At 47.3% G+C, this 25,026-nt stretch overlaps 5 protein-coding genes across 9 annotated transcripts; 2 read left to right on the forward strand and 3 right to left on the reverse strand.

The window, feature by feature from the left end:
* Positions 1 to 342: 342 nt before the first annotated feature.
* On the reverse strand, positions 343 to 6,602 carry BDBG_01183 (uncharacterized protein). Its single transcript, XM_002628229.2, has 2 exons — positions 6,123 to 6,602; positions 343 to 5,974 (listed from the first exon to the last, which is right to left on the reverse strand). The coding sequence occupies exons 1-2, from the start codon at positions 6,153 to 6,155 to the stop codon at positions 1,580 to 1,582; spliced, it is 4,428 nt and encodes a 1,475-aa protein (XP_002628275.1). The 5' UTR covers positions 6,156 to 6,602; the 3' UTR covers positions 343 to 1,579.
* Positions 6,603 to 6,669: 67 nt separating this feature from the next.
* Positions 6,670 to 9,477, forward strand: BDBG_01184. 2 transcript variants are annotated; one of them, XM_002628230.2, is made up of 3 exons: positions 6,670 to 6,762; positions 6,853 to 7,719; positions 7,797 to 9,477. In XM_002628230.2, exon 3 carries the CDS (start codon positions 7,807 to 7,809, stop codon positions 9,007 to 9,009), a length of 1,203 nt encoding a protein of 400 aa, XP_002628276.1. In that variant the 5' UTR covers positions 6,670 to 6,762; positions 6,853 to 7,719; positions 7,797 to 7,806; the 3' UTR covers positions 9,010 to 9,477. The 2 variants fall into 2 exon arrangements, with proteins under 2 accessions (XP_002628276.1, XP_031576314.1); XM_031720226.1 differs by having other exon boundaries at positions 6,853 to 9,477.
* Positions 9,478 to 9,693: 216 nt separating this feature from the next.
* BDBG_01185 (uncharacterized protein) lies at positions 9,694 to 13,285 on the reverse strand. Its single transcript, XM_002628231.2, has 3 exons — positions 11,204 to 13,285; positions 10,778 to 11,091; positions 9,694 to 10,628 (listed from the first exon to the last, which is right to left on the reverse strand). The coding sequence occupies exons 1-3, from the start codon at positions 11,421 to 11,423 to the stop codon at positions 10,425 to 10,427; spliced, it is 738 nt and encodes a 245-aa protein (XP_002628277.1). The 5' UTR covers positions 11,424 to 13,285; the 3' UTR covers positions 9,694 to 10,424.
* A 134-nt stretch (positions 13,286 to 13,419) lies between these two features.
* On the reverse strand, positions 13,420 to 19,311 carry BDBG_01186 (transcriptional regulator). Its single transcript, XM_031720227.1, has 4 exons — positions 16,871 to 19,311; positions 16,302 to 16,580; positions 15,956 to 16,221; positions 13,420 to 15,889 (listed from the first exon to the last, which is right to left on the reverse strand). The coding sequence occupies exons 1-4, from the start codon at positions 17,476 to 17,478 to the stop codon at positions 15,192 to 15,194; spliced, it is 1,851 nt and encodes a 616-aa protein (XP_031576315.1). The 5' UTR covers positions 17,479 to 19,311; the 3' UTR covers positions 13,420 to 15,191.
* BDBG_01188 lies at positions 17,915 to 24,832 on the forward strand. Of its 4 annotated transcripts, none has more exons than XM_031720229.1 (5): positions 17,915 to 18,684; positions 18,743 to 19,708; positions 19,832 to 19,998; positions 20,221 to 21,009; positions 21,076 to 24,832. In XM_031720229.1, the coding sequence occupies exons 3-5, from the start codon at positions 19,983 to 19,985 to the stop codon at positions 22,044 to 22,046; spliced, it is 1,776 nt and encodes a 591-aa protein (XP_031576317.1). In that variant the 5' UTR covers positions 17,915 to 18,684; positions 18,743 to 19,708; positions 19,832 to 19,982; the 3' UTR covers positions 22,047 to 24,832. The 4 variants fall into 4 exon arrangements, with proteins under 4 accessions (XP_031576317.1, XP_031576318.1, XP_002628280.1 ...); XM_031720230.1 differs by having other exon boundaries at positions 17,915 to 18,351; positions 18,413 to 19,708; XM_002628234.2 differs by having other exon boundaries at positions 17,915 to 19,708.
* The last annotated feature ends 194 nt before the right edge of the window (positions 24,833 to 25,026 follow it).

Genomic DNA, 25,026 nt, shown 5'->3' on the forward strand with positions numbered 1-25,026 from the left:
TCGTTTGTTAGACCCGCCCAAAAGTGTTGCTGACAAAAGAAAAAGGCAGTCAGTGGCAGGCTCACTGGCTGGCTGAACTTTAAGACGGTGTGATACGGACCATAATCACATCAGAGTCACTTCTGATCTCGTTATTGTGCTTCAAGCTCCTTCTGCCCTGCACACTCTTTCCTCCTCAAGACTTCAACATCAAACTCCGCAACAACCTCCACAGGCTCCATAAAAATCTCCAGGCGCGCTCCCGGACTTTAACCTCGGATCATAGTCCTAGCCACCCGGCAACAGTCACCTGCGAGCTGAAGGCTGAACATGAGTATGGGATTCCCCACTCAGTTGCTCTGTCAACAGCCCGAACTTCTCTGGTCAAACTCCAGTTTCCAGGCTTTCTGGGCCTGACAGGAAAAAGCAAAAGTCGTGGAGCGAGGCGAGTTCCAGCTTCCCAAGGGACCAGGCTCCCAGCCCAGCTTGCCGGACCCACTGCGGTCCCAAAATCCGTCATGCCTTCGGCGGGGTTTGCTGCATTTGCTTTCCAGACCCTGACGCTGGTTTAATCATTCTTTCGTTTTGAAGAGCTTTGTGGTGATGGCTTCGTTTGAATCGAAGAACGCGACATCGAATCTTTCAGATAAACCGTACTCCGTATATTAACTCGATTCACGGAGATAATATGGAGAAAGCAGATCAATTTATTAAAGATGGTCTCCCAAAAACTGGAGAATGACAAAAAATAGTCTGGGGTCAAGCTCATTAATTATATATATATATATATTTAAATATCACCACCAAAAATTTAAGCCAAAAGCTGTAGTCGCCAACCGAATATTAATAATAAGCACTCCTCAAGAGTGGACGAACTGAATGTCAACGGGGTAACAAGGTGTATGGTTTGGCTGTAAACATGGGAATGAAGAACAAGAAGATGAGGAAGTCGAAACGTCCACGAAGCAAAAGAAAAAGCTATCTATGGGGAAATAAAATGGTATCCTTGACATTTAAAAAAATACTGGCGAATAAATTTTTGGTTGAAGTGCTTTCAACATGTAAAAGATTTCCACATGATATCGTGCTTCCAGGATAACGAAAAGAACGCGCACAAGGGCTTTTTTTCCAGTGGTCATTAAAATAAAATCCAAAAGAAAAAAAAAAAAAAAGAAAGAAAAAAGAAAAAAAAGAAAAAAGAAAAAAAAAGGCGGGGGGATATGGGGAGAAGCTGGCTAAATATTGTTGCGCACATGGTATATGAAGATAGAGGTATCGGTTTTGTAAAGGCAACAAAAAGTGGTATCAGGGCTGGTTATAAAACCGAAACATTGAAGGACACGGAGGAAAGGAGATAAACCTGAGTGGATAAAAAAAATAGAGATAAAAGAAGGTCCGCGAGAGATGTTCACGATGAAAAGATTTTTCTAAAAAAAAAAAAAAAAGATAGGAGTAATTATATATTGTAGAGAAATAAAGTGAAAGATGCAAGCGGTTATTAAGTGAGCAGCAGAATATATAAATCGTGGGTCGTAAACATTGCAACATGGCTCGATCATGGCCGGTGGTTTAGAACGGACAGGTACAGGAAGCAAGAAGCTCACTCTCTGGAGCTTATTCGGAACGCCTTTTTAAGGAGCGAGAATTTCTTCCTCTTCTTCTTCTCGTCCGGTCTAGCACCGGCATCTGACTTCGCGGAAACGGACGAGTCTTCGCCAAATGTACTGCTGACCCTGCGTCGATTCTGCAATCGGGGACGGAAACGAGATGTCCAGCTGGATGACGATTCTGGCGCTGGGAGAGTTGGACCTGGAATCGACGCGCGGAAGAAAGTGTTGTCATTGTTTGGCGAAATGTCGTTAGCTGTCCCTGGTCGTACTAGATCTGGTTCACCTTTCTCAGAAATAGGTGAAACGGGAGCAGATATGTTAACGGGGGCGTTCATGTAGGAGCCTAAAGGCCATGAACCTGACCCCATGAGGCCGGAAACTTTCTCCACATCATCTTGAGTGGGAGGAATAGGGTCATCTGCTCCAACGTTGGATGAAAGTAGTTTGTTGTTACCGTTCCTTGATGACCTTGAGCTCTTATTTCGCAGGAGCTCGAAGCGGGGACGTTCAAGCGGGCTGTCGCGCCTCGCGGCACTATCCAGCTCGGATTTTCGGATTTTAGCCTCGCCATTCCCTCTGTACCTTGAGCGACCTAGCCTGTTAAAAATACTCCCCTGCCGCTTTGGAAGTTGGGGAAGAAACGCTCCAGGTGCATTGGGAATCACACTCGTTGGCTCGTTAGTGGCATCGGTAGCTATGACGCCATCTGTGATGGTGTCAGGGACAGGGGCCGGTCTAGCTTGGCCGTTGCTTGGGAATATCGAGCGGCGGCAAGGCTCGGCGCGTCTTAACAGCACTTTTTTGGTCACTTCCTCGTCAGAGCTATCTTCGAGATCTGTCGAATCGCCATCAACACCATCCTTGCGCTTGGGGATACCCCGGACAGGACTGAAATACGTGGGAACTAGCTCATCCTCACTCGAATCTTCATAACGGCTACGGAATGGACGAGCAAACCCCACCACATTATTGTTAGCGTGGCTAAGTGAGTACCTGGATTTCACCCCTATATGCGTATGCGGACTCAGCCCAGCTTGGACCCTTTTCAGCTTCAACGACTTTCCAAAGCTGCTAAATGACGAGGATTTGGTGTGCAGTCGATCCCCCGGTCCGCGTAGCGTGGTCCGAACAGGTAAGTTGTGATCTGAAGAAAACGGCCTCCGCTGGGGGGTGGGTGGGGTTGAACGGCCAGCGATGCCAATAGAATAGCCACCAGAGGAATATGGCCGAGTATCAGAGGGACCTCTCAGCGTGCGCTTCAAAGTATAATGTGTAGTACTCCGCGGTGAACGTCTGGTTCGCTTGAAGCTGCTTGAAGAATCACTATCATATACGGCAGATTGACTTCGGTCTTTCAAAACGAATCCGAAATCCGAGCCAGCCACACCTGGAGGAGGATGGCCATTTTCAATGGGCCGGTTTGTGGAAGACGGGTCATTTCTGTTCTGTGAAGTGTATTCCTTATCGTAGGAGGGAGTTGTATCATTTGGGGTCCGCTTAGAGGGTTTTGACCTTGGTCCCTTTTGCTGGGCAACATTCCGGAAACTCGTCGTTGACTGATCGGTTGGTTTCCCGTTGGACTCAACTTTGTCAGAGCTCGCTGGTTTAGCACTGGTTGGTACGACCCTTGCACCGTCTAACGTCGCAGAGACCCCGCCATGTAAGTCGGACTTCGGGTGCAGTTGCTGGTTTTTATGATGCAGCAAGTCTCGACCATCCTCTGAATCTTCTTTCTTGCCGCTGGGTACTGGCGAAGGCAAAGCTTCTTCCTCGACAGCGGGCAAAGGAGCGTTTGTATAAACACGCCCTAGTGGAGAAGAATTTCGGGGATCATTACGTTGCGATGAAATGTCAGATGACCGCTTCTTATCTGCTTTGGATCGAGTAGGGCTATCTGGGGGCGGAGTGTGTGTATAGCTAGAAACGTGAGAGACGGGGCTATCAACTATTGCATTTATGGAACCAAAACCATCGCCCTCAAGATCTGTCAAATTTTCGGCAGCGTCACTGTAAATACTTTCACTTGAATCAGATTCATCATCATCGGTGGATGGAACTGAATGAATCTGGGAGCGAGGTAAGGACTCTGGGGTAACGGGTCTTGGTTGACGAGCATAATCTATGCTCAGCTGGGGCTTTTCGTGATCTGAAAAAGGCATTGGAGATGGAAACCCTCCTGGAATCCTGGTCCATTCGCCGCTAGTCTTCTCATCCGTAAGAGCAGGGGTAGCGGGATGAATTGAGATGCCAGGTACACTTCCACTCTGCCCCTGCGTGCCAGTAGTTTCATTTCCGGCCTTATGGCTGTTGCTAGAGGCGTTTTGCACCTCCGAAGGAGAGAAGCTAGTAATACTGTCGCCTGAAGGCGCAAAATCCAAAGGGTCCTCCATATCGTCGCTGGACGAGCTGCTCTCAGAGAGAGAATCGTAGCCAGTCCCTTCGACCGACGTGACTTCTGGAGGTATTGGCTCACCAGGGACAACAGACCTGGAGTGGTCTGGGCGAGTATATTTGTTCTGCTGTAAAATTCCACCGAAAGGATTGCCACCGGTGGACGTCCTCGGTGAAGCAGGTCTGTCATGAACCAACCGCTTATCATGATCTTCGATCAACCCCCTTCGTCCGCGAACACTGCCAAAAGAAGGAAGCGCAGGTCGAGGTTTCAAGACTTCGTTAAACACATCCTCACCATTCCCATTACTTGTATTAAATCGGTGACTATTCCTTGAAATGCTTGAATACTTTGATCCTGGGCCCCATGAAGAGCTTGAGGAAACGGGTGATCCCGACCGTTGAGAAGTTAAATGGGCGCCAGCAGTCCCTACCACCTCAGGTTCATCCTCGAAGCTGACCTTAGGAGCGCGTTTTTTACTCCCGATCCTTCGCCCATCATCCGATTCAGCTGATGTGCCATCAGATGATTCGCTATTCACTTGGAGTGATTTAGACCAGTTGCTCGAAGTGCGATCGCGCGGGCTAGATTGAGGAGTCGGGTGTTTCAGTGCTGACTTTGCAGGAGACATCGACCGTGGAGGTGGATCATGAAGTCTTTCGCCGGTGGTGGAAACAATAAGGTGACTGGAGAAGCGTGTAGTACGTGTCGGGCTAAGCGAATGCGGTCTTTCTTTATTTGTATCTGCAATGCTAAAACTGGATGGACCGTGCGCGTGGCCGTGTGATAGAGTTTCTGAAGGAATATGTAAAGTAGGGCCAAGATCTGCAGATGGGGAGGCATCAATCGCAGACTCAGTTGGCAGAGGTACGTTGTCGTTTTCGGCATCTCCTGTAGTACCACCTGGTAGTTGAGATTGGTGTAAATTACCCGATTCAGTATACTTGTCAGTTTGATATGTCTTTGATTCATGTGCATCTGGCAGATCCGGTGTTTGTTGTTTCACGGCCCTGATTTCTCGATGGTCATAATCTTGAGTAGTGCGTGTTTTCAGTTGGTTTAACTCAGTGGAAGGATAGCGGTCCTGCTCGGCGTTTTCCCCATCTATACACAAGCCTAAATTCGTATTGCGCATATGATGTGATAGCGCGGGATCTTGTACTTCAGGTGAAGTACTTGTCTCGGCGTTAGTAATTGCATGGGTAGACTCAATTTCAGACGGCTGCAAGTCGTCATATTTTGTACGAAAAGAACTCAAATCAGGATATGATTGGCTTCCCCTGGCAGTTGCCGTTATCGGAGTTGTTATAATTTTGGGTGACCGGGCAGCAGCAATACAGTTTTGAGAAGGTCCTTCATCTTGGTCTCTTCCATTATCAGAGACTAGTGGCTTTGCGATAAACTTTTTAATCGGCGATTGAGGCGGGGAATTCGGACGAGCGTGAGTGGGGTAGGAAAAGTTGATTGAGCTTCGACTGCCTTGCCTTTCCAGCTCTGGAAGGCTACTCAAAGCTCGGGGGGAGCGAGGGGAACCGGGGCTGCGTGGACCAGGCGATCGACTTGAATCCCCGTAAGGACTAATCGCTCGATAGGAAGGATCATGGCTAACAACTCTTCGATGGGTCATAAAGCCCTGGGGAAGCGGCGGTACAGGGCTAATATCTCTCTCGCTAGAGCCAGTAATTGAACCAGTATGAGCCGGGGGCCGATCTCGAAAACTCCTCGTGCTCATCGAACCAGAGCTACTGCTCCTATAAAGGCGTCCATTCTGAGTAGTGTGTTGTTGAGCCACTTTTCCCTTTGAACTGCTGGTAGACAATTGCCTCTGAAGCATGCGTTTTGTCTGGACGTTCTCGACGGAGGTAGGGGTCGGAGTATGTTTCCGAAGGGCTGCTGCCGCAGCTGCCGTAGATATTGTGGCATTGGCTTGGGAGGCTCTGAAGGCCTGGGCAGCAGCGGTCTGGGCAGACGGTGATGGGTTGGGATTTATGGGCTAAAGGCCATGCGGCACTTGCATCAGTAACTGGGTGACAGGTTTGCATGGAAAAGGGGTGTAGAAAGGGAGGGGTTCCAGAGATTGTGGCCTAATGTAGGACGAGCTCCTAAGCTGCTACTCTATTGAGGAATCCAAGGTAACTCACCGCGTGCGCAGAGGATCTTTTGCGACGGAACATAGCGAACGATTCACTCGCCAGAAAATGATACCACCCATGGGGGAAAGGAAAGCTCGGAACAATGGGGGAATGGATATCGTAATCGGGAGACAAGCAAGCAAATAGACGCTCTAGGAAACTCTTTTGCTGCGTCGACTTGTCAAAGCTTCATTAAGGATTAAAATCTCGTGGTAGTAGAGAAATTAGTTATGATTAGTTCTCAAGGCATCGTCGCGCGCCACGATTCGCCGTCCAACATGAAATAAGTATACTGCGCCGGGCAGCCAAAAAGGAAAAAGATAACGCGATAGATTGGCAGAGGTAATGATCGTGATGATTGTGCGTGTTGGGAGTGGGAGGTGGTGTGAAGAAGGTGAGTTGTCCATGGCAAGCACAGCAAAAAAACAGATGGAGTTTGTCGTTTGCCGTTGGGTCTCGTCACAATTATTTGGCCGGGGTGGCATGACATCAACGGCCTAGTTAAGTTATTTATTAGGAACAACAACTAACTTAACTAGTCAACTCGCCATTATTATTCTAATTAATTCGCCCCAGCTGTCAGCGGCGATTCTTAGATATCGCATTTCCCTACGATGCCAATTATCTTGCCCTAGGAGCTAGCTAGACGGTGAGTCCTCTGTGGGTTTTCTTTAATAATAATGCTTGCTGGTGGTGCTGTAAGTTACTCCGTATTATTTATTATTGAAATGTGAAATAGAGGTTGATATCAAGTCACCTGATAACTAAATATCAACCCCAGCTTCATCCAGAATAATAATACTCTTTACTGTCCATGAGGAATAGAGGAGCATGTTGACTATTTGTCTCGCAGGAATCTAATTTTTGTTCCTGAGACAGAACTCCTCAGAAGACCGTTGACAGAACTTGATTATTTTGTCTTTCGTTTTCCAGCTTCCCCAACCGGCCAACGGGTTGTCATATTGAAACGCCCCCAATTCCATTGATCCCCTCCGAAGGAACAAAAAACAGGGTTTGCTGAGGCTGCACTCCCAACCCTGCCACAGGATGCACTGGGCATTTGCACTTTGCTGCACGAGGGGAGCAGGAGGATGTCTGATTTTGCGATCTATTTGAAGAGGATGGAAACATGAGGACAACCCAGGCCCGTGTTTTATATGCGCCCACAACTGTTTATTCATTTCCCTTTGAATTATCCCCCTGGAAGTCTATGTGGAACCTACGCAGAACTTTGGCTTTTGTCCATGGAAATCCCAAAAACTGCTGTGCAGTTGAGATATGTGGTGGTGATGACTTGGAAACCAGAACTTACGTGGGCTCGTCGGTCGCTTGACGATGGCCCTGGTTAGCTAACTACTTAACTACGCTGTACGCTGTAGTTATCCACTGAACCCGCCTGGGCAGCTTGGAATTTGCCCGGCAAGAACTGGCCCTGGCATTGACCGGGTAGCCGATTCGAGAGTCATAAGGCTGTGTGGGGGTTCGATCCAATTGTCCCGAGGCTTAATCGCCCGTCCGCTTCTGCTCGTCCGACTCTATACAACCAACCACCACTACCACTACTTCTACTCTATAGACAACGTGAGAGTAAAAGGATAATTTTCATGTACTGGCCAGTCCCTTATTCATCTAACATACAACCATAAATTTAGTTTGCTAAATTCAGTTGCGACTGAATCTTAGAGAGCCAGCAATGTCGGCTCCACCGCTCTCTCCGCTTCCCTTCCCGCCAGGGGTTACTTCAAGACAGCTTGACACCAGGCCAATTGGCCTTTCATTCCACATCCTCGAAGCAGGTTATACACCTGACAGAAATCGGCCCTTAATAGTGCTCCTACACGGCTTCCCAGAGATAGCATTTTCATGGCGGAAAGTGATGCCACTGCTCGCCAACGCAGGCTGCTATGTCGTTGCTCCCGATCAACGCGGCTATGGCCGTGCAACCGGCTGGGATAACCGAGATTTTGCAAATGTTGACCTGAACAGTTTTTCAGTAACAAACCTGATCCGCGATGTTATTGTCCTTGTTCACGCCCTGGGGTATCAAAGTGTCAGGTGCTTGGTGGGACATGACTTTGGCGCAGCATCAGCTGCATTCTGCGCTTTGGCTAGGCCTGATATCTTCCAGAGCGTAGTCTTGATGAGCCACCCGTTCAAAAAAGTCCAGAGTCTTCCAAGTTTCCATACTTCTCCGCAGGTCACAGAAGCGCCTAAGGGCGAACAGCCACCCGCTGCCTCAGATATCCATTCGGATCTCGCGTCGCTGAGCCGTAAGCATTACAAATGGTACTACTCAACGCAACCCGCAAGCTCAGAAATGACAAACCCACCCAACGGGCTCCACGAATTCCTCAGGGGATACTTCCACCTTAAAAGCGCTTCATGGTCAAAGAATACCCCCCACCCGCTCACATCTTGGACTGCTTCCGAACTCGCAAAAATGCCAAATTATTACGTTATGCCACTGAATGCTACCATGCCAGAGGCAATAGCAGCAGACATGGCGCAGGAAGATCCATCCGCCCTCCAAGACTCTCAATCCTGGCTGCCAGATAGCGACTTGGCAGTTTATGTATCGGAGCACGGCCGGAACAGTTTCCAGGGCGCACTTAACTGGTACCGAGTGTTCACTAACTCGGATCCGGCGGCGGCCGGCATACGTGATGTTGACCTCTTCGCTGGGAAACGGATGGAATGCCCTATCGCATATATCTCCGGGCGTCAGGACTGGGGAACGTACCAAGTGCCTGGTGCCGTGGAGGCGATGATGACGAAGGACGTTTGCACTGATTTTCGCGGTATGACACTTGTGGATGGTGCGGGGCACTGGGTTCCTCTAGAGAAGCCTGAGGAGGTGGTCAGTGGTATTTTGGAGATGATTCGCTCTTTGGAGTAATGGGTTATCCTTGCTCTACCCTAGAGCAGTCTCGAGGGCTATTAAACATATGCTAATGGCGCATGATTATGATGATGCGGGAGACGTCTTGCCTTCGGCTGTGTATATCACATAGTCGTCACAGCTATATCCCTACAACGGGAGCGGAGTGCTTTAGCAAGATGTATCTCCGTTGGAAATGGAGCTTCCTTGTCTGCGATGTAGGTTTCAAATAAAATACAACAAATCTTTCCCATGAATGGTTCCAGTATATCGTATACCAGGGTCTGTTTGACCCAATCGCTGGCCTATAAACTGAACGAGGTGAATCTTAACAAACCTACGCCTATTACTTTCTCCCAGATCAAATATGCTATTTTATATTTATCAGTATCAGTATTCATTATTCAATACTTCCCCTTCATACCATTCCTAAACCACTAACATATAAAGAAAGGAAGAAAATAATAAGGAGAAATGCATGCGAGATCCTCCAAAAACAGACTGTGCAATTTTATTTTGTGAAATATCACCCACCGACCAATCCATCCACTAATCTATCTATATTCCAGGTTCCCTGCCCCTTTCAACATACAAACCAAATCCATGACCATCTACTTCTATGCTAATGTTGACGCCTTCTTTGTATACCAACTTGAGTCGAAATACTGCAAAACCGGTAATGTTTATTTAGGATATCAAGGTGAAAGAAAATCTAGTAGAAGCGGGAAACTAAATGGTAATCATCACAAATGGCGTCGCGTATTTGTAAATTTCTGGGAAGAGGGATACATGCCATATATTTTTATTTTTATTTTATTTTATTTTAATAAATTACAGCACGTTGTTGGTTGGGTACGGGGAAATAAATATAGCAGCTCGCTCGAGTGAAAACGTCCCCCAATCACTACAAATTGCGTTCCCCCAAGTGGCAAAACGAAGAAAGAAATTACTCTCAAGGGAGAAGAAGAGGGGGAATATATATATATATATATATATATATATATTTATATAACCTTCGGAAAAATAACCGAGACGAGAAATAGCAACTAAGAGCAAAGGGTTCGGATGACCTTGAGTGTAAGAAAAGAAAATTGGTATACAGCCTCAAATTCACCCTAACCATATGAAGGTAGAATGGATTCGGGGGTCCCAATACAAATAGGGAAGAAAATGATAATATAAAATGTGGCCCCTAGTTCAACCTAACGCCAATTTAAAAAAGCAAAAAAGGAAGAAAAACGCTTTGCGGAGGGAGTATAGAAGGGACAAACGGGAGAACAAAAGAGTCTTGAAACGCAAGAAATGGAAAAAATGCGGCGGATTCCAATTAAATAGAATTGTCAGGGTTTACGTTAGTTTGGTTTTGAAAGTTTTAATTTTTAATTTTCATTCTCTCTCCCCACCCTCTCCCCATTCCTATCCATTTTTTAGGCTTAAAACAAGAGTCCAAAGGAGCCGACCAGCAGCAATGGCACAAGAGCATAGCTCATTAGTGATGATGAGGTGGTGGTAGAGGGAGCCCTACTCTCGATATCCATGGCGAATATGTATCTGGCTGATAAGTGCGTGGAGTTGAAGCAATTATCCTTGGTCACCTCGGGGACGTCTTCGGGTTCTGCCAAGGTGATATCGACGCACTATTCAAGTGTTAGTTAATGAAACGAAGAGGAAGAGGAAATTGGGGGGAGGGGGCAGGGGGCAGGGGGAGTATAGAGGGTTTATTTCGCAAAATTTGCGGGTAAAGATAGAAAGACAGACAGGAAGGACGGTGCTGGGAGTAGCTTACATTATAAAGCGCAGCGCCGTGTTGAGCAGTTTCGACGATTTGTATCGTTGCATCATCTCCGACTTTCAGGTCTGCATTCCGCGGCAGCGGAACTTGCGGAAGGCAAAAGGTGCCTGGGTATTCCTGGTTCGTAGGCGCGACTAACTGGAACGGGGCGATCATTGGATGACTCATGTTGGGAGGAATGGTCCCATAGCCCATATTTAGGTAGATAAATGCTGTTTTATGGCCAGGAAACCAGCCAGGCTGGAAGGAAACGGCGCCTCCTTTAATTGGCCATTTTGTTCGATTCTGGGAGGTTGGCATTCCACCACCTAAATCAAGTTTAATACCACTCGTTAGCTACGGGGCGGAACCGATAAAACATAAGGCATGCATTTTTTGAGCCAGCGTTGAGCTGAAGGAGAAATGGGGGTTAATACGGACATGGATAAGCCCATTGCATTCCCGCTGGATATAGCAGTTCTGAATCATTCGCCCCCCTTCCGATGCCCAAACCATTTGTCTCCGTGAAATTTCCGGTGGTATGAAGGTTATTTCCTCTCCATCCGGGGTAGACGATAATAGTGTGAGCTGTAACGGACGAGGCGAAGAGGGCGACAAGAAGGATTGCCCACCAAGCCTCTAGCGAAGGATTTTGGCGCATGATGTGTGGATGTATGTGCAGAGAACGGCAGGATGATATGTGAAATATCAAATATATGTCGCGTTGGCTAAGGGCGAACCCTCGCGACTCGATCTCGAACGGGTTCGGTTTAATCAAAGATGGAGTTCGTAGGCTGATTCCGTTTCACACACACACACACACACACTACCCGGTCTGTCGATATCGATATTGCGGTTCGGTTTAGTCTGCCTGGATAGTGTAAAGAAACAGGGACAGTCAACCGCAGTGCCAGAGACTTAACGGAGAGCGATGAGGTAGTTAAAAGGGGGTAGCAGCTGAGAGAAGTAGGCATTCGGCCCAAATGTCTTGGTAGGTTGTACAGTCCTTAAGAGGGGAAAAACGAGAGAAGACAGGGTTGTCGGTTCGCAGTGCAGTACACCCTTGGCAGGGCATCTGATGGGCTCGAAAATCACCGTTCGACAACAACAATAAATAAATGAACGCAAAGCACAAAGAAGAAAAGAAACGGCAAAAGGGGAGACGGCCCATGGGCCTACAGAAATGGCCCTGTCCAGTCTCTGTCCCTCCTCCATTGATATGAACCAATCAAGGTGAAAAATGGGCCCGGAGCCATTGTGCAGCCCGCCCAGAATAGAGCCCAAAGAAGGATGCATGATTGGCAAAAGTGCCAGAATGCAACAATGCAGCTTGTCACTGGGCGGGGAAGGACATGCCCAGATTTTTGCTTGCGACGGGGATTGTAGGTGAGGCTAGGTAAGCCCTAGCAGCATATCGTATCACACCGTCAACGAATGGCAAGCAGATCTGGTGCCTTGAAAAAACGTGCACTGCGCTCTGACTGGCCGAGTTTGAATGGCTGAAAGTGAAGAACCAAAAGCTGCTGCATAGCGATCCTAGCGTGACTGGCGTATTCAATTCGTTCAGAGCTCTGTCCACATAAGCGCCCGCGCGATGAGTGATCTCCCAGGCATGGACAGGCAAAATGCCAGGGAGGAAGAATTCTTTAGCGCCCGTGAGCTTCACCAGACCGAATTTCCGAGGAGGAGGGTTCTGGTCTTAAGTAGATGTTGAGATTCTTGAATATCGCAACTTCCAGAGCCAGACCAGAACTTGGGCGACAGCAAGGGTGGAAACCCAGGGCGTGTACGGAGACTTTGCAATTGTTAGTTGAGGGCCATTCATGCACGGCGCGAAGGAGTCTTTCTTCATGCCTTTGAACAAAGATTTCACATCAGCAGCCTAGGAGTCAGACGCAGACAGCAGGAGCCGTAAGGGAGGATGAGCGCTCTAAACAATATCATCTTTGAAGAAGCATTAACTTACAGTAGACTTTTGGGGAGAAGATACTGCGAAAGCCGGGGATGAAAAAAAAAAAAAAGAAAACAAAGAAAACAAAGAAAAAAAGAAAATTAACTGAGAAACACAGAACCCCGGACAAACTGATCAAGACTGAAGAAGATCCCTTTGGTGAGGATATTGAAGTTTGTTTATTCAACTACGGAGTAAATAAAAACGATTTACGGCTGCTAAGTTCATGCTTCAGATTGCCTCTACGCAGAATGTCTTCTACCTATAGATCGGGAAAAGCAACTCTCATCAACGGATAGTCGTACCAAGCCAGATGACATACAGATTTTTCCTCGACATGTAAATGAAGTATAATATTTTAACAATCTGTTGCCTTCTGAATCAATGGAAGAGCGAGTTTTCAATTAACCGCCCTAATCAACCTCAATCCTACATCGACAACAGACATTGACTCCGGATATAAAAACGGACCATCGATCTCTCGACTCTTCACTCTTGTTCCCATGTGTCCCCTCTGTCCAATTCTCCAATTCGCTACCCACCTGCGCACTACCCCGGATGCATCAAGTCAATGTTTCTGTGGGATTGTTGAAGAATGTTATATGTTATTGATCTGGCTGGCTACAAAAGAATTTTTATAACCATAAATGCAGCATTGCTGGTTCAAAGGAAAAGTCTAAGGGAAACGGGTGGGAATGCCAGTATGAAAAAAAAAAAAAAAAAAATGTCACAAATTTCGTTCCTCCGATAGTGAAAATGACCACATTAATTTTCATATCTTCGCGGTCCTTTCTCGGTAGTTATCATAAATATGTTGATGTGCTTCCTTCACCATTCCCCTGCGATCCTTACGAGCCTAGCCATTTTGCTCAACTCCAAGGACGCCATCTTTGCATGTCCGATGGAGAGTGGCGGATAGGTCTTAATAGGGTTTCATCAACATTTCTTCGATAACTAACATCTCCGGAGGAGTGGTGCAAGACTGAACATTGATTAAGGCAGAAACGTACGAGAACATATTAAGCCCGAGAGAGTAAGCATTATTATTAGCCTTTGAGAGGGTAACAACAGTAGACAAGGAGACAGAAAAGGACAATATTAATAAAGACTGTCATCTGCTAAAAAGTCAAGATCAGACATTTTCAAATACTTGTCAAAATTGACCTTGATACAATATATCTTTTGAGTAAAGGACATTTGTGATCGATATAATAATATAATACCAACCAGCATGTCCGACAATTCTGACTGGTTCAGCAACAGAAGTTGGAAGCTTTGCAATCACACACATCGTCCATCATCAGTTGCCATGAGAAATGCCCAGCTAAACTAACTCTCAATTTTCTGATGATTTTTAATTGTTGTTGCAGAAGAGTGAGAAAGCCCTGAGGTCTGGTTATTCAGAGGTGGGGTTATACATATATACTGTACATGTACATGTACCTAGGTAGGTAGGTACCTAGTAGTAGCCTTAACTTTGCGACTTTAACAACTCGAACTAGGTATTTATTTACCATTGCCCATTAAAGGCTCAGTGATACAGATGCTCAGTGAAAAATAGTAGTGAAAGCAACAGACAAAACAGAAGTCATGCGCCGCTGGTTCCCCCCCCTCAATATATGCCAAGATAATAACAAAAATAAAAAGAACAAAATCATAGAAGAAAAGTCCTCAGATAAGAAACATGCTAGCTATAATACCAATAACATGGGAGTAGCAAGACACGAAGAAGCCCGAGGGGAAAAGAACAAGCGTGTGGGGTAAATATAACAATAACAATACCAACAACAACAACGAAGAAGAAAAAGGGAGGACGTTGAAAACTGGAATAATGCAACATCGAAGGGGGTAGGCGCCGGTTGCAAAAATGGAATGGGGAATGACAACCAACCAAGCCAACAAGGAGGAGAGAAAAGAGATAAAAAAGCCCAGTAACTTTTTGTATACCCTTCTCGCAGCTCGCTTCGCGTGTTGGTATCATATGCCGGTTTTTCCATCGTCGGGTATGGTGAACAGCACCATATAGTAAAAATAGTATAGTCATAGAATAGGAAGAAGTTCGTGTCGAGTTGGCAAAAAGGCGGCCAGAGTGGAAACGAAGGGGGAGAGCTAGCTAGCTAGCTATATGGTTTGTATAGACAATAATGAAAAAGAAGGAGAACGCTTATCTATCGTACAGTACAGGAAGGGAGAGGAAGACTCAAAGCCATTGTCCGTATTTATATCAATCAGGGAACAAAATCGTAAGGGGATTCGGTTGGGGTTTGGGGTATATAGTAGAAGAAATTGGCGAGAAGGGAAAGAGACGGATTTCTGAGCTATGGGGATAAAATAATCGTGAGTAATCTAGGTGGTCGGTCGGGTTGGGTATCAGGAGAGTGTTTGTGCAGATGTCCATGTAGAGCATGATGTGTATGGAGCAATGAATAAATAGTGAAGGGCTTAGTTTGTCATTTTTCACTTCACTTTTCTTTCAACTCACTTCTCTCCATACTTCCCAAACTCCTGTTGCCACTTGACAAGATTCCTCGTTAGGGCATCCATCATTTCAAGGCTCGTTAGATCCTTAAACTCCTTTTCCTTGGGCTGCGTGCTCCCATTTGTATCCACCTTTTCTGCCACATCAGTCGTAGCTTGATCACCGTGAGTATGGTCGCCATTGGCTATTTGCGCTGCAGCCGCCTTCACTCCAGACGCCAGCTCTCCGCCAGTCCCGCTGATCTGTTCTGGGCTAGAAGCCAAGTCGAGCTGTAATTGCGATATGAATTCAAGAATGGCCGCAACACGCCTCTTCATCTCGTTCATCGTGGTACGTTGCGGGTTCATATATCGTGGTTTACTAGGTTTTCCAGATTCCCCGCCGTTAAGGTAGACACCATTTGCTCCAAGTTGGCCACCTGTAGGGGATTCGCCTGTCCCAGTGTCTCGAGATTGGCCCCGACGAGGAGAGTTGATACTGCCGGTGATGTCGTTGCCGTTTACCGAGTCGCGGTCTCGAGTATACTGATTTCGACCTAGTCGACCGCGGCGGGCTGGGGGACGACCCGTTTTGCGGGTCAAAGGTTTTGTGCTGGATGGCTCGTTTATGACGCTGGACGTGTCAGGGGTGGATTGGGTGATAGTGGGAGGAACCGAGCCCGTCTTTGTTGGCGAGACTGTCTCGGAAGGTTCTTCATCTGTCATTTCTGCATGGTTAATGATGGGTCCGTCGCGGCATGCGAAAGTGCGATATAACCACTCACCATCTTTCCTGCGATCTGAGCGACTCTTTCGTCGGTTTATAGGCTCTGCTGTCTCCTTTTCTGGCTCTTTGTCCGTAGTTTGAGCTTCCCTCTCTCGCTGGATTCTAGCCACGCCTCTAGTCTTTCTATTCCCATTGCCTTCGAGAGAAGTACTGGTGTTGGGTTTGCTTTCGTCATCTGACGGTGGGTGGGATACAGAGTTGCTATGTTTTGAAAGAGATGAGGCAGGAGACCCGGTACGTTGGCGCTTCGCAGCGTGCTTATTCCTGTTGTGCGACTGTGAGTTAGCAGCTTGTACGGTACCAAGGAAAATAAAATACCTCCACTTCCAAGAGCGTTAACATACGCTTCGCTGTCGCTTCGACTTCGTTTGCCTCTACGGCTTCCAAGGTCGTCAGTGATTGATTTGGTGTCTTCCTTGCTCTCCTCAATCGCTCGCCGCAGCTGTTCCTCGTCATAGGCAGCATCACGGCTATTCATAGTCGAGCGGCGCTTGGTGCTGAGGGGCCCTGAACTGCTGCGGGTCTTTTTATCCTTTGGGTTTCGGGAACTGTCGAGGGAGGAGGATCTAGAGGAGGATGAGGACGACGAGCCAACCACTGGTAGATAGCGAGACGATTTTTGGCTGCCTGATCGTAAGCGCGAGGTCCACATCTTCGAAGATGACAATAGGAAATGAAAATGAGTTGTACAGAAGGAATTAAAATAAAATGAAACAATTTTATTCTTTGCATTTCAGTGTAGTTTTTGGGGAAGGGACTCGAAAAGGAAGAGTGGTGGTGGTTATTTTGAGCGCACAAGTGGGCGAACGCCTCAAAATACGCAACAATCGGAGGGTAGTGAATGAGATAACATCCAAAAGGTGAATAAAAACCCGGGTGACGGGATAAAGGGAACAACTCAGTTTTCACTCACCCATTCGAAGCTGTAATGATCTTGTGTAGGTCTTTCCGACATTCTTCACAGAAGTATTCATCAGGACTCGATGCCACTTCCATGATCCCCACGCAGCCTCCATGCTGCCAGACCTTACAGGAGTCGCATTGGATGAACAAGCTCCCAGGCTCGTCGGACTGCATGTCCTCAGCTGAACCTGAAGCTCCCTGGGTCGAGTCCTCCTTCATACCCTGTTTTGTGGCGCTAGCGCTGCCTGCGTCCTGGTAGATCAGCGGAAGCCCAGGGTAGTCCTGCTGCCCACAGAGACATCTAGTTATTTCTTCTTCATCCCCCTCTTCTTCATCATATCCATCGCCCGGAGCTTGGAGGGCATCGTCTGGTTCGCCGTTGTTTCGGCCTCGATGGCGATGCCGCGTTTGTGGGAGGTCGGATCTAGCGTTTGGCTCGAGGTCATCGGTGGACTCGGAGCGTTGGATGGAGGGTCTGCGGGGGGAAGAGATTATGTTATTGGAGCGCGTGCTCCTTTCGGCACGGCTGAGTGAGTTTGACGAACTGGATGAGTTTGTGTGCTGCATTGCGGCGGATGGTTGGGATGTTCGAGCGCGAGAGGAACGACGTGGAGTCATGACTGAATGGATCTATCTCCTGCTGCAATGCAACTTGCGAACACAGCCTTCTAGCAAAACATAGAGATGCCAGAAGCCGTCACGATGTCAATTTTCTTGTCGAAGATAAAATAGAATGGCCGTTCGGTGTGAAAACGAGTAGCTGCTTTATTGGGGGCGGGATGTGGTTTTGGTTTGGGGTTGTTCGTAGCTAGGGGAGCTGGACTGGCAATTGGAAGCAGATTTGGTAGATCAAAAAAGAGAGCAATACCTCCAGATATACCATAGATGTCAACCTGAAGCGCTACATGCTCTGAAGAGGTCAGGGTGGAGGGAGTGGCCGATAGTTAGCGTGAGGGTTGAGGAGAAGATGCAAAGGAAAAGAGCGGGCGAGAGAGAGCGAAACCTTGGTCGGTCCAGCGAGGGTTCGCTAGTCCTCGTTCTTCCCCGCGCGCCCACGCCTGCGCCAACATTCCAACACCACGCGCCTTTAATTAATCAATTATTTTTGCTGGACTCGTACACCATTATCTTGACGCTGCGATGACCACGCCGCAGCAGCCATATTATGATAGTTGATTACAATCTCCAGAGCAGCAGATGGCGTTTCTCTTCTCTTGGCCCTCGGCAGGCTTCTGAGTATTTGGTACTCCGTTGACCGTGACTTCTCCTGCGCTGATTTGAAAAATATGCACAAAAGTGCCAAATCTCTGCAGGACTTGAGCTACATACCTCCGTCTCGTCTTCTCCTATTAATTGCTTTGTCTACACTAACAATTACGAGACAGCCTCCGGCATGGATAATATGTTCCGCTCTACGCTGACCTTGGGACATCCATGTACATGTCTAGCAGATTGCTCTCATCGATACAGCAGTATTGAAACTAGTGCGATGTAATGTTGGATGACATTGATCCTGTTACCTAGTGCTGCTGTCTCTCTAATACTATTGAAGTACATTCTAGAGCTCCCATGTGCCGGATCCCACCCACTTCGAAATCGAGTTCGTTGCCCTCTATATCCTTCTTCCAGGATTTGGAGCCCAGTGATTAGTACAACCAGAGTGGACAGGTTGAAAACACGCCAGGGTTTCCTGGGTTATCATACGATATATACCCGCACGGCGGAAGATTAGCTGGGTATATATGGAGGACAACTTGCAGATGGCATACGGACAAGGCGGGCTGCTGGTAAAGTCGGACTACATGGCCAAGACGAGACTTTCTGGTGCGTCATCCGCGGTTGATACCGAAATAAGAAGCTAATAGGTTCATCCCGGCCAAAGCAACTGGCTCGCGCCCTCTCATTCAGGTGAAAAAGGATGGACATGGGAAGTTGTACTGGACCTCTTCAAGCACCAAAACCTCTACATGCCGCGTAAGAGACTCGCCTCGCGAACAATTTCTGTTTTGCAAATATCTGGATTTTAATTGGAGAGTGAGGGAACATATCCAAGACTGCTCCATGTGAGCGTATGGCTCCAACGGGCGCTGGTAATCTTCAGCTCATATCGCTCAGTAGCCCAGCCCAAGAAAACCGGCGGATCGTGTGTCCCCATTGGCCGTGTATTGTTGGCATTTTGCTGTCCTCTTTTCCCCCTTTCCCCTTTGACTGCTGGGTATAGGGAGAACACGTATCTGGGAAGGATGAAAAGTTTGTTGAGATGGAAACTTTGCCACGACAACGGGTGCTGCTGACATACTTGGAACGGGGTATTTTGGGGAATACACAGATTGTAGACGCGCACCAACGTAGATAGGTAGACATATATGTTAGATACCTGTAAAAGAAACCAACCGGTGAAGCAAATAACCCAAGTCATACAAGCATCTCCCCGTTCGTGATGCCAGGACTGCCGTTGCTGGTGTGGTGTCGTTATGTCTGCTCGAATTGGATTCGGAATTCTGAGGCGGCTTCCCAAAGCGGCTAGTGCGGCTGCCGTCTTTAGTTACCGTGGACCGTTCAAGGGTTGCCAGCGCCAGAAAGCTCAACACTCAATTACATCGACCTCACCAACGACCACGCTTCCTCCCAGTGCCGACAACCAACAACTCGCCAGTGTTCTTTGCCCTACCTATAAAGGATCTCAGTCTTGACTTCACGCCCCGTCGATTAGCTTGTTGGATTCAGCTGTATTATTGGAAATATATACACGCATTATATATTACACCCAGGGCCTGCATTCCTTTTGCCCGTCGACTTGTGGATCCCTTGTCCATATTTGTCATCTCATCTTTCCTCTTCGTTCTGGGCAAGTTCTCTCCGATCTCTCCTCTGCTAAGACATAGGTTTATCTGCATATATCTGTTTACTGGATGGACCCTGGGCTATTCAAGTTCTACGGAAACTAAGTGCTAACATCGTGGTTCTCCAGTTCGATTTTGGCTTGTCTCTCTCATTCGATACTTTCCCCCTCCCAGTTCCAACCTGAAAGTCGTCCCCCGAAACACACATTATCGCAACGGCATCTTGAAACCGAGCAAACCTGGATATCTTGTCTAAACTTGGATTCACGAGGTTGGAAAATGGCTGCTACACTGAGTATGTCACCTCCACTCTAGTTGACCACCGTATGCCTGATCTTCGGGTGGTGATGTGCTGTCCTCAGGTTTGGTGGGAAGGGCAAAAAAATAAAATAAAATAAAATAAAAAACTGAAAATCATTTCCCACTCCTCCTGGCCCGGGGAGCTTTATGGGAAACCAACGCAAATTCACTTACTGCAATTTTGTGATCTTTGGATGCTGATGCGGTCATCACGTAGGCGGGACGTACACTTCCGCTCCTGACACTCCGTCTCCAGTGTTTCCAGATCGTTTGATCCGCCCCCTACCGAAGCGTCCTATCCGCTCTCGCTTATCCCACGAGGCTGCTGAGTCTATACTTTACCCACCTGCCCCGCCTGCCACCCAGGTTTTCTATGGTTCATATTCTGGCAATGGTGATGTCGTTAACGATGCCAAGGTTTACGTGCAACAGACTAATTACGGCCACGAACAAAGTCCTGAAGGTGACCACCACCATCCATATGATGATGGCGTAGATAGTGGTGATGAAGACGGCCCCGTGGTTGTCCGTCGGAGCGGAGGTTTTCATCGATCGTCCTTGTCCCCCACGGGCGAAAACCGCCAGAAATACGCCAAGCATCTGGAAGACACTCCTACCAAAACCTCTTCGTCTGGGCCCGACGGCTATGATGCTTTTGAGAACACGAACAATAAAAAGAAAAGGAAAATCCCGACGTCCGGTAATCCTGGAAACCATTCGAACCTATCTGCCGATATGATGACACTGGGAATTTCGTCGAATGGTGGGAGTACTGCGTCTCTAGATGACGGGAGCGGTACTGGCTCGTATTACGGAACTGGGAATCCCGCTTCGCCCGCGGGGAATGGCATATCAGGGCCCGGACGAGGACGTTATGGGAGGAATGTTAGCCGTACAGTCAGCGGAAGGACGCCTCTCGCTACCCATAACCCGAATGCTTGGTTGGGAGGCCGATCCGGAACAGGGCGCAAGGAAGTTACAACTCCTCTTGGCCAAGAATCAATTGGTATAGCTTGACTTTCAGTATTCATTGTTGAGAACGGGAAAAAATATGCTGACAAAAAAGTCCAAGGTGAATACCCGAACCATTCTGACCAGGGCATCATATCTGCGGCAATAGCCAATGCGGCCGCACTTTCTTCATCGGCGCCACAGGGGCAAGATAATACGAGCTTATTAGACCAGACAAGAAAGCCCTCCCCAACCAAGACACAATTCACCTTCACCTGCGAATCGGATTCGTCCAAAGGGATGGCCTGGCAAACCCAGAATTCCTATTCAATTCAACAGCAACATCGGGCGAGCAGTCAGCCACTTTCTGCAATGGCACCTGGTCAAAGGGGTTTCTCTACTCAGGGGACGCAGACGAGCCCGAACATGGCGTCTCAAACAAATCACCAAGGCCAGGCACAAACCCAGCACGCGTCGCAAAGCGCAGGACAAAACGCCATTCCGGGCAAAAAATCACGACGGTCCCCCAGCAGCATATATGCCTTGGCGGCTCGTCAACGTCGGCTACAGCAACAATACGCAAACCTCCACCACCCCCCGAACATTGACGAGATTTGGATATGTGAGTTCTGCGAGTATGAAAGCATATTTGGCCGGCCGCCGGAGGCATTGATCAGACAATATGAAATTAAAGACCGGAAGGAGCGCCGGCGGCTTGCAGAGAAGAGGAGGCTGCTCGAAAAGGCTAAGATGAAAGGTCGCAAGGGTAAAAAGGCAACCAAGAATGCTGCAAAGGCCGCAGCTGCACATGCGCAGCAATCGGTAGCTGCACATCAGCAAGGATATGACCGACAACACCACCCCGGGGGCGACCACGACCCCACAGGCCAAGGAGGAGGGTATGATGATAATTATATAGGTGATGAGTACGAAGACGAAGTTTCAGCACAACACGCACACGCTGCTCCTTCCGTACCTCCGCCTAGTGCGGCCAAACAAGCAGTGCCCGCCAGCAATCAACCTAAAGCAGCTGCAGGGAGTACCACATCGGGCAAAGGTGTAGCCGGGGGCGGAACGGTGCATACTGGGTGATGGCTCGCGGTGTGGCGTGGCATCCCTAGGCATGCGCAGATGTTGTCTGGATACTTTTTTGGACGAGACAAGTCGGAAATGATATTTCAATCCAACACCACCCCGTCACCTTCCACCTCCTCCACCCCCTCCTCCCACTGTCCCAAAGAAGGACCTCCAGAGCGATCACGTTGTCCTCCGCTGCGCCACATTGTCCCCTTCCCATCACCCTCCCTCCCCATATTTGTTATGGGGAGTGCCTTTCTCTTTTACTTTTTGTTTTACTTACCCCATTATTCATTCCCCATAGATAACTAACTAGATAACGTTACCCTTTTCTCTTCTTTTTCATTCCCTTTTTTCCTTTTGTTTCTTTCCCTTCCCTCCTGCACAGAAATGCTTTTTTAGGTTTTGTTGTATGGCATGAACCATCACCCGCTCATATTATTTACCATCATCATGCTGTCGGTTTTGTACGTCTCTTTTCTTCATTTATTTATGGATCCCTTGTCTTGGTCAATTGGTCATCACATCACCTCGTTCTTGCATGGCATTTGACCTTTCCACCCCTTATTTAATTACACTAAATCCTTCCCCCCTTCCCCCCCCCTTCCCCGTCTCCATTTTGGAACATTGGTATTTTGTTGGTTTGTCTCACCCCCTTTTTATGTACTCTTGTAGGTACTATCCTGAACACACCCACACACCCACACACCCACACATACCTGCGCACAAACACACAGCAGGGGTATTTGTTTTTCTGGTTTCATCAGCGCATCCATACACGCCCATTTGCAGAGATTCCATGGCCCTTGAAGCTTTTTTGTCATATGACTTTAGCGACCATTTTGACATTTTTGGCGGAACGAAACGAGTGGAGTGCGTGTATTCCCATTTTTTTTTAAAACCAGGAGAAAGAAAAGAAAAGAAAAAGAAAGTTATAAGCTCTTGTATACGCTTGTACCGCTCTATCAAAGCAGACCGGTGAAGCGAGTGAGAGGTTTTTAAGAATATGGAGATAAGAGAATTGATCATCGCCTAGTTAATTCTTTACAGTGCCTTTGCTAGGCTCTTCTTTTCGTTTTCTTTTTTTTTTTTTTTTTTTTTTTTTTTTTTTTCTCTCCTTTTTTCCTCATCTCTAGCTTCCCCCGGTCCATCGATCTTGAATAGTTCTTCCATGTCTATTTTTATTGTTGGATCATGGAGAGAATGGGATGAAGGAGCCAAACGCTCGCAGGGCGAGCCTGGGATAAGCCAATGACATATTATGGCCCGGAGTCCGCAGCCAGCGAGCGGCTCATGGTCCCAGGCAGAGTCAGCCATTATGGAAACTAAGGAAGGGCTTGGTAGTTAGGCCGGATCGGGTTGGGTCGGGTTGGGTCGGGTTGGGGGTGATCTGGGATGATGGGATGAATGCGTAAGGGACGGGAAACGCAAGATTCGAGTCGAGAGGGTTGGGGATTGGGAGATGGAATTGGAGCTGGAGCTGGAGCTGGAGAGGGGAAATCCCCAGTGCCCAAAGAAGCGGGAAGAAAGGAAGAAACTAGATCTTCTACAACTCAAATAAGTGAATAAATATATAAATAAAAGAGGGAGCAAGGAAGGAAGCAAGCAAGCAAGCAAGCAAGCTTTTAGGCTTGTTCTTCATATCCTCCTTTTCGCTATGTAGTTGAGTGATATAATAATCTCTTGGTTTCTGTTCGTTTGGCAGACAGAACCTTGCATGGGGATTGTTGACTTCGCAAAGCATAAGGTAGAGTGAAAAGATGTATAAGTTGAAAAAGAAATAAGAAGAATGAGTGAATAAGAAAGAGAAAAAAAAAAGAAAAGAAAAGAAAGAAAGAAAGAATGGGAGAGAGGGTGAACAGTGAATCACTGTCAACAGGAAAATACCCATTCTCGCTTGTCAACTTATGTCCCATCCCAGGCTTCGGTGGGCGTTAAATAATAACATTAGTTATAGGGAGGAAGAATCAATTGAATTGTGGAAGAGTTAATAACTAAATAACTTAAGTTGTTGCATCTCCAAGGTTGTTTGTTTCATGAAGCAGCTTTCACAATAATCCTCACTCTACCAGCCAATTATTAGACAGATAAATACACTATTATTTATTCCATCTGAAACTTCTTTGCCGCCAGCAGAACTTGTTCACCATCCCAAGGCGCGTAACATCATCATCATCATCATCATCATCATATTCCCCCCCGCTGGCTGTGGCCTAGTCGCCGGGCGCTAATCAAATCACCTTCGACTTTTTGTATCCGCAGCTCACAGCCAACCGATGCTGTCTCCAACTCCAGGACCACAAACAGCTTCTGTTTCTTTCTTTAGCATCTTCGCATCTGCGATCTACCGGATGTTCTTCAGTTGCTGCAAGCTGCAACTGGGGAGGAGAGCGGGGGATTGGATTGTCCGTTCTGTTTCATGTTAGACACGATTTGCTTTTTAACATGGTTTCAATGTGTTTTTTTTTTATTATTATTATTTTTATTTCAATATATGTACATTACTTTTTGCCCTTGAAGCGGGAGAACTTGGACATTCAAAGCATGATTCGCTCCTGTTACACGCTCTGGCGCTGGAGATATCTTTGTTTTACCTGCAACTGTCTGGATATCAACTTACAAGATATATAAAGATCCCGCTCTGCGCTGGATTCAGACTCTCTTTGATTCCTTCAGGAAACAAATTCATCATTGTATCAGAAATCTTCTCTCTTTGTCCCTTTTTTTTTTTTTTTTTTTCCCTTTTCCTCTTTCTCTTTTTCTCTTCTGTCTCTCTGTCTATTTCTCTTTCTTTCTCTCTCTCTCTCTCTCTCTCTCTCTCAGTTCTTATCGAACTTCTGGTCCCCGCTTTCCCTCATTATATCTCGTCCTTTCTATATATCGCGTTCTCTCGGCTCTATTTAGTCTGTTGTACTGGGTACAACACTTCTCCGCTCATACGTTTTTCTCTTTTCTTTTTTCCTGCTAGACATACAATATACATTGCATTTTGGAG

This window comes from Blastomyces gilchristii (assembly GCF_000003855.2).
Source record: "Blastomyces gilchristii SLH14081 genomic scaffold supercont1.2, whole genome shotgun sequence".
Taxonomy (NCBI): domain Eukaryota; kingdom Fungi; phylum Ascomycota; class Eurotiomycetes; order Onygenales; family Ajellomycetaceae; genus Blastomyces; species Blastomyces gilchristii.

What these genes read in the sequence shown, in the direction of transcription:
- BDBG_01185 (XM_002628231.2), bottom strand. Translation starts at nt 11,423, where the DNA reads ATGCGCCAAAATCCTTCGCTAGAGGCTTGGTGGGCAATCCTTCTTGTC. An exon ending in AATGCAATGGGCTTATCCAT is followed by an intron (nt 11,092 to 11,203) that starts GTCCGTATTAAC and finishes AACTTGATTTAG; the next exon opens with GTGGTGGAATGCCAACCTCC. An exon ending in ACGGCGCTGCGCTTTATAAT is followed by an intron (nt 10,629 to 10,777) that starts GTAAGCTACTCC and finishes ACACTTGAATAG; the next exon opens with TGCGTCGATATCACCTTGGC.
- BDBG_01184 (XM_031720226.1), top strand. Translation starts at nt 7,807, where the DNA reads ATGTCGGCTCCACCGCTCTCTCCGCTTCCCTTCCCGCCAGGGGTTACT.
- BDBG_01183 (XM_002628229.2), bottom strand. Translation starts at nt 6,155, where the DNA reads ATGTTCCGTCGCAAAAGATCCTCTGCGCACGCG. An exon ending in AAAGATCCTCTGCGCACGCG is followed by an intron (nt 5,975 to 6,122) that starts GTGAGTTACCTT and finishes CATGGCCTTTAG; the next exon opens with CCCATAAATCCCAACCCATC.
- BDBG_01186 (XM_031720227.1), bottom strand. Translation starts at nt 17,478, where the DNA reads ATGACTCCACGTCGTTCCTCTCGCGCTCGAACATCCCAACCATCCGCC. An exon ending in ATCATTACAGCTTCGAATGG is followed by an intron (nt 16,581 to 16,870) that starts GTGAGTGAAAAC and finishes ACGATCAGGCAG; the next exon opens with CCAAAAATCGTCTCGCTATC. An exon ending in CTCAGATCGCAGGAAAGATG is followed by an intron (nt 15,890 to 15,955) that starts GTGAGTGGTTAT and finishes CAGAAATGACAG; the next exon opens with ATGAAGAACCTTCCGAGACA.
- BDBG_01188 (XM_031720228.1), top strand. An exon ending in TCTTGGCCAAGAATCAATTG is followed by an intron (nt 21,010 to 21,069) that starts GTATAGCTTGAC and finishes CTGACAAAAAAG; the next exon opens with TCCAAGGTGAATACCCGAAC.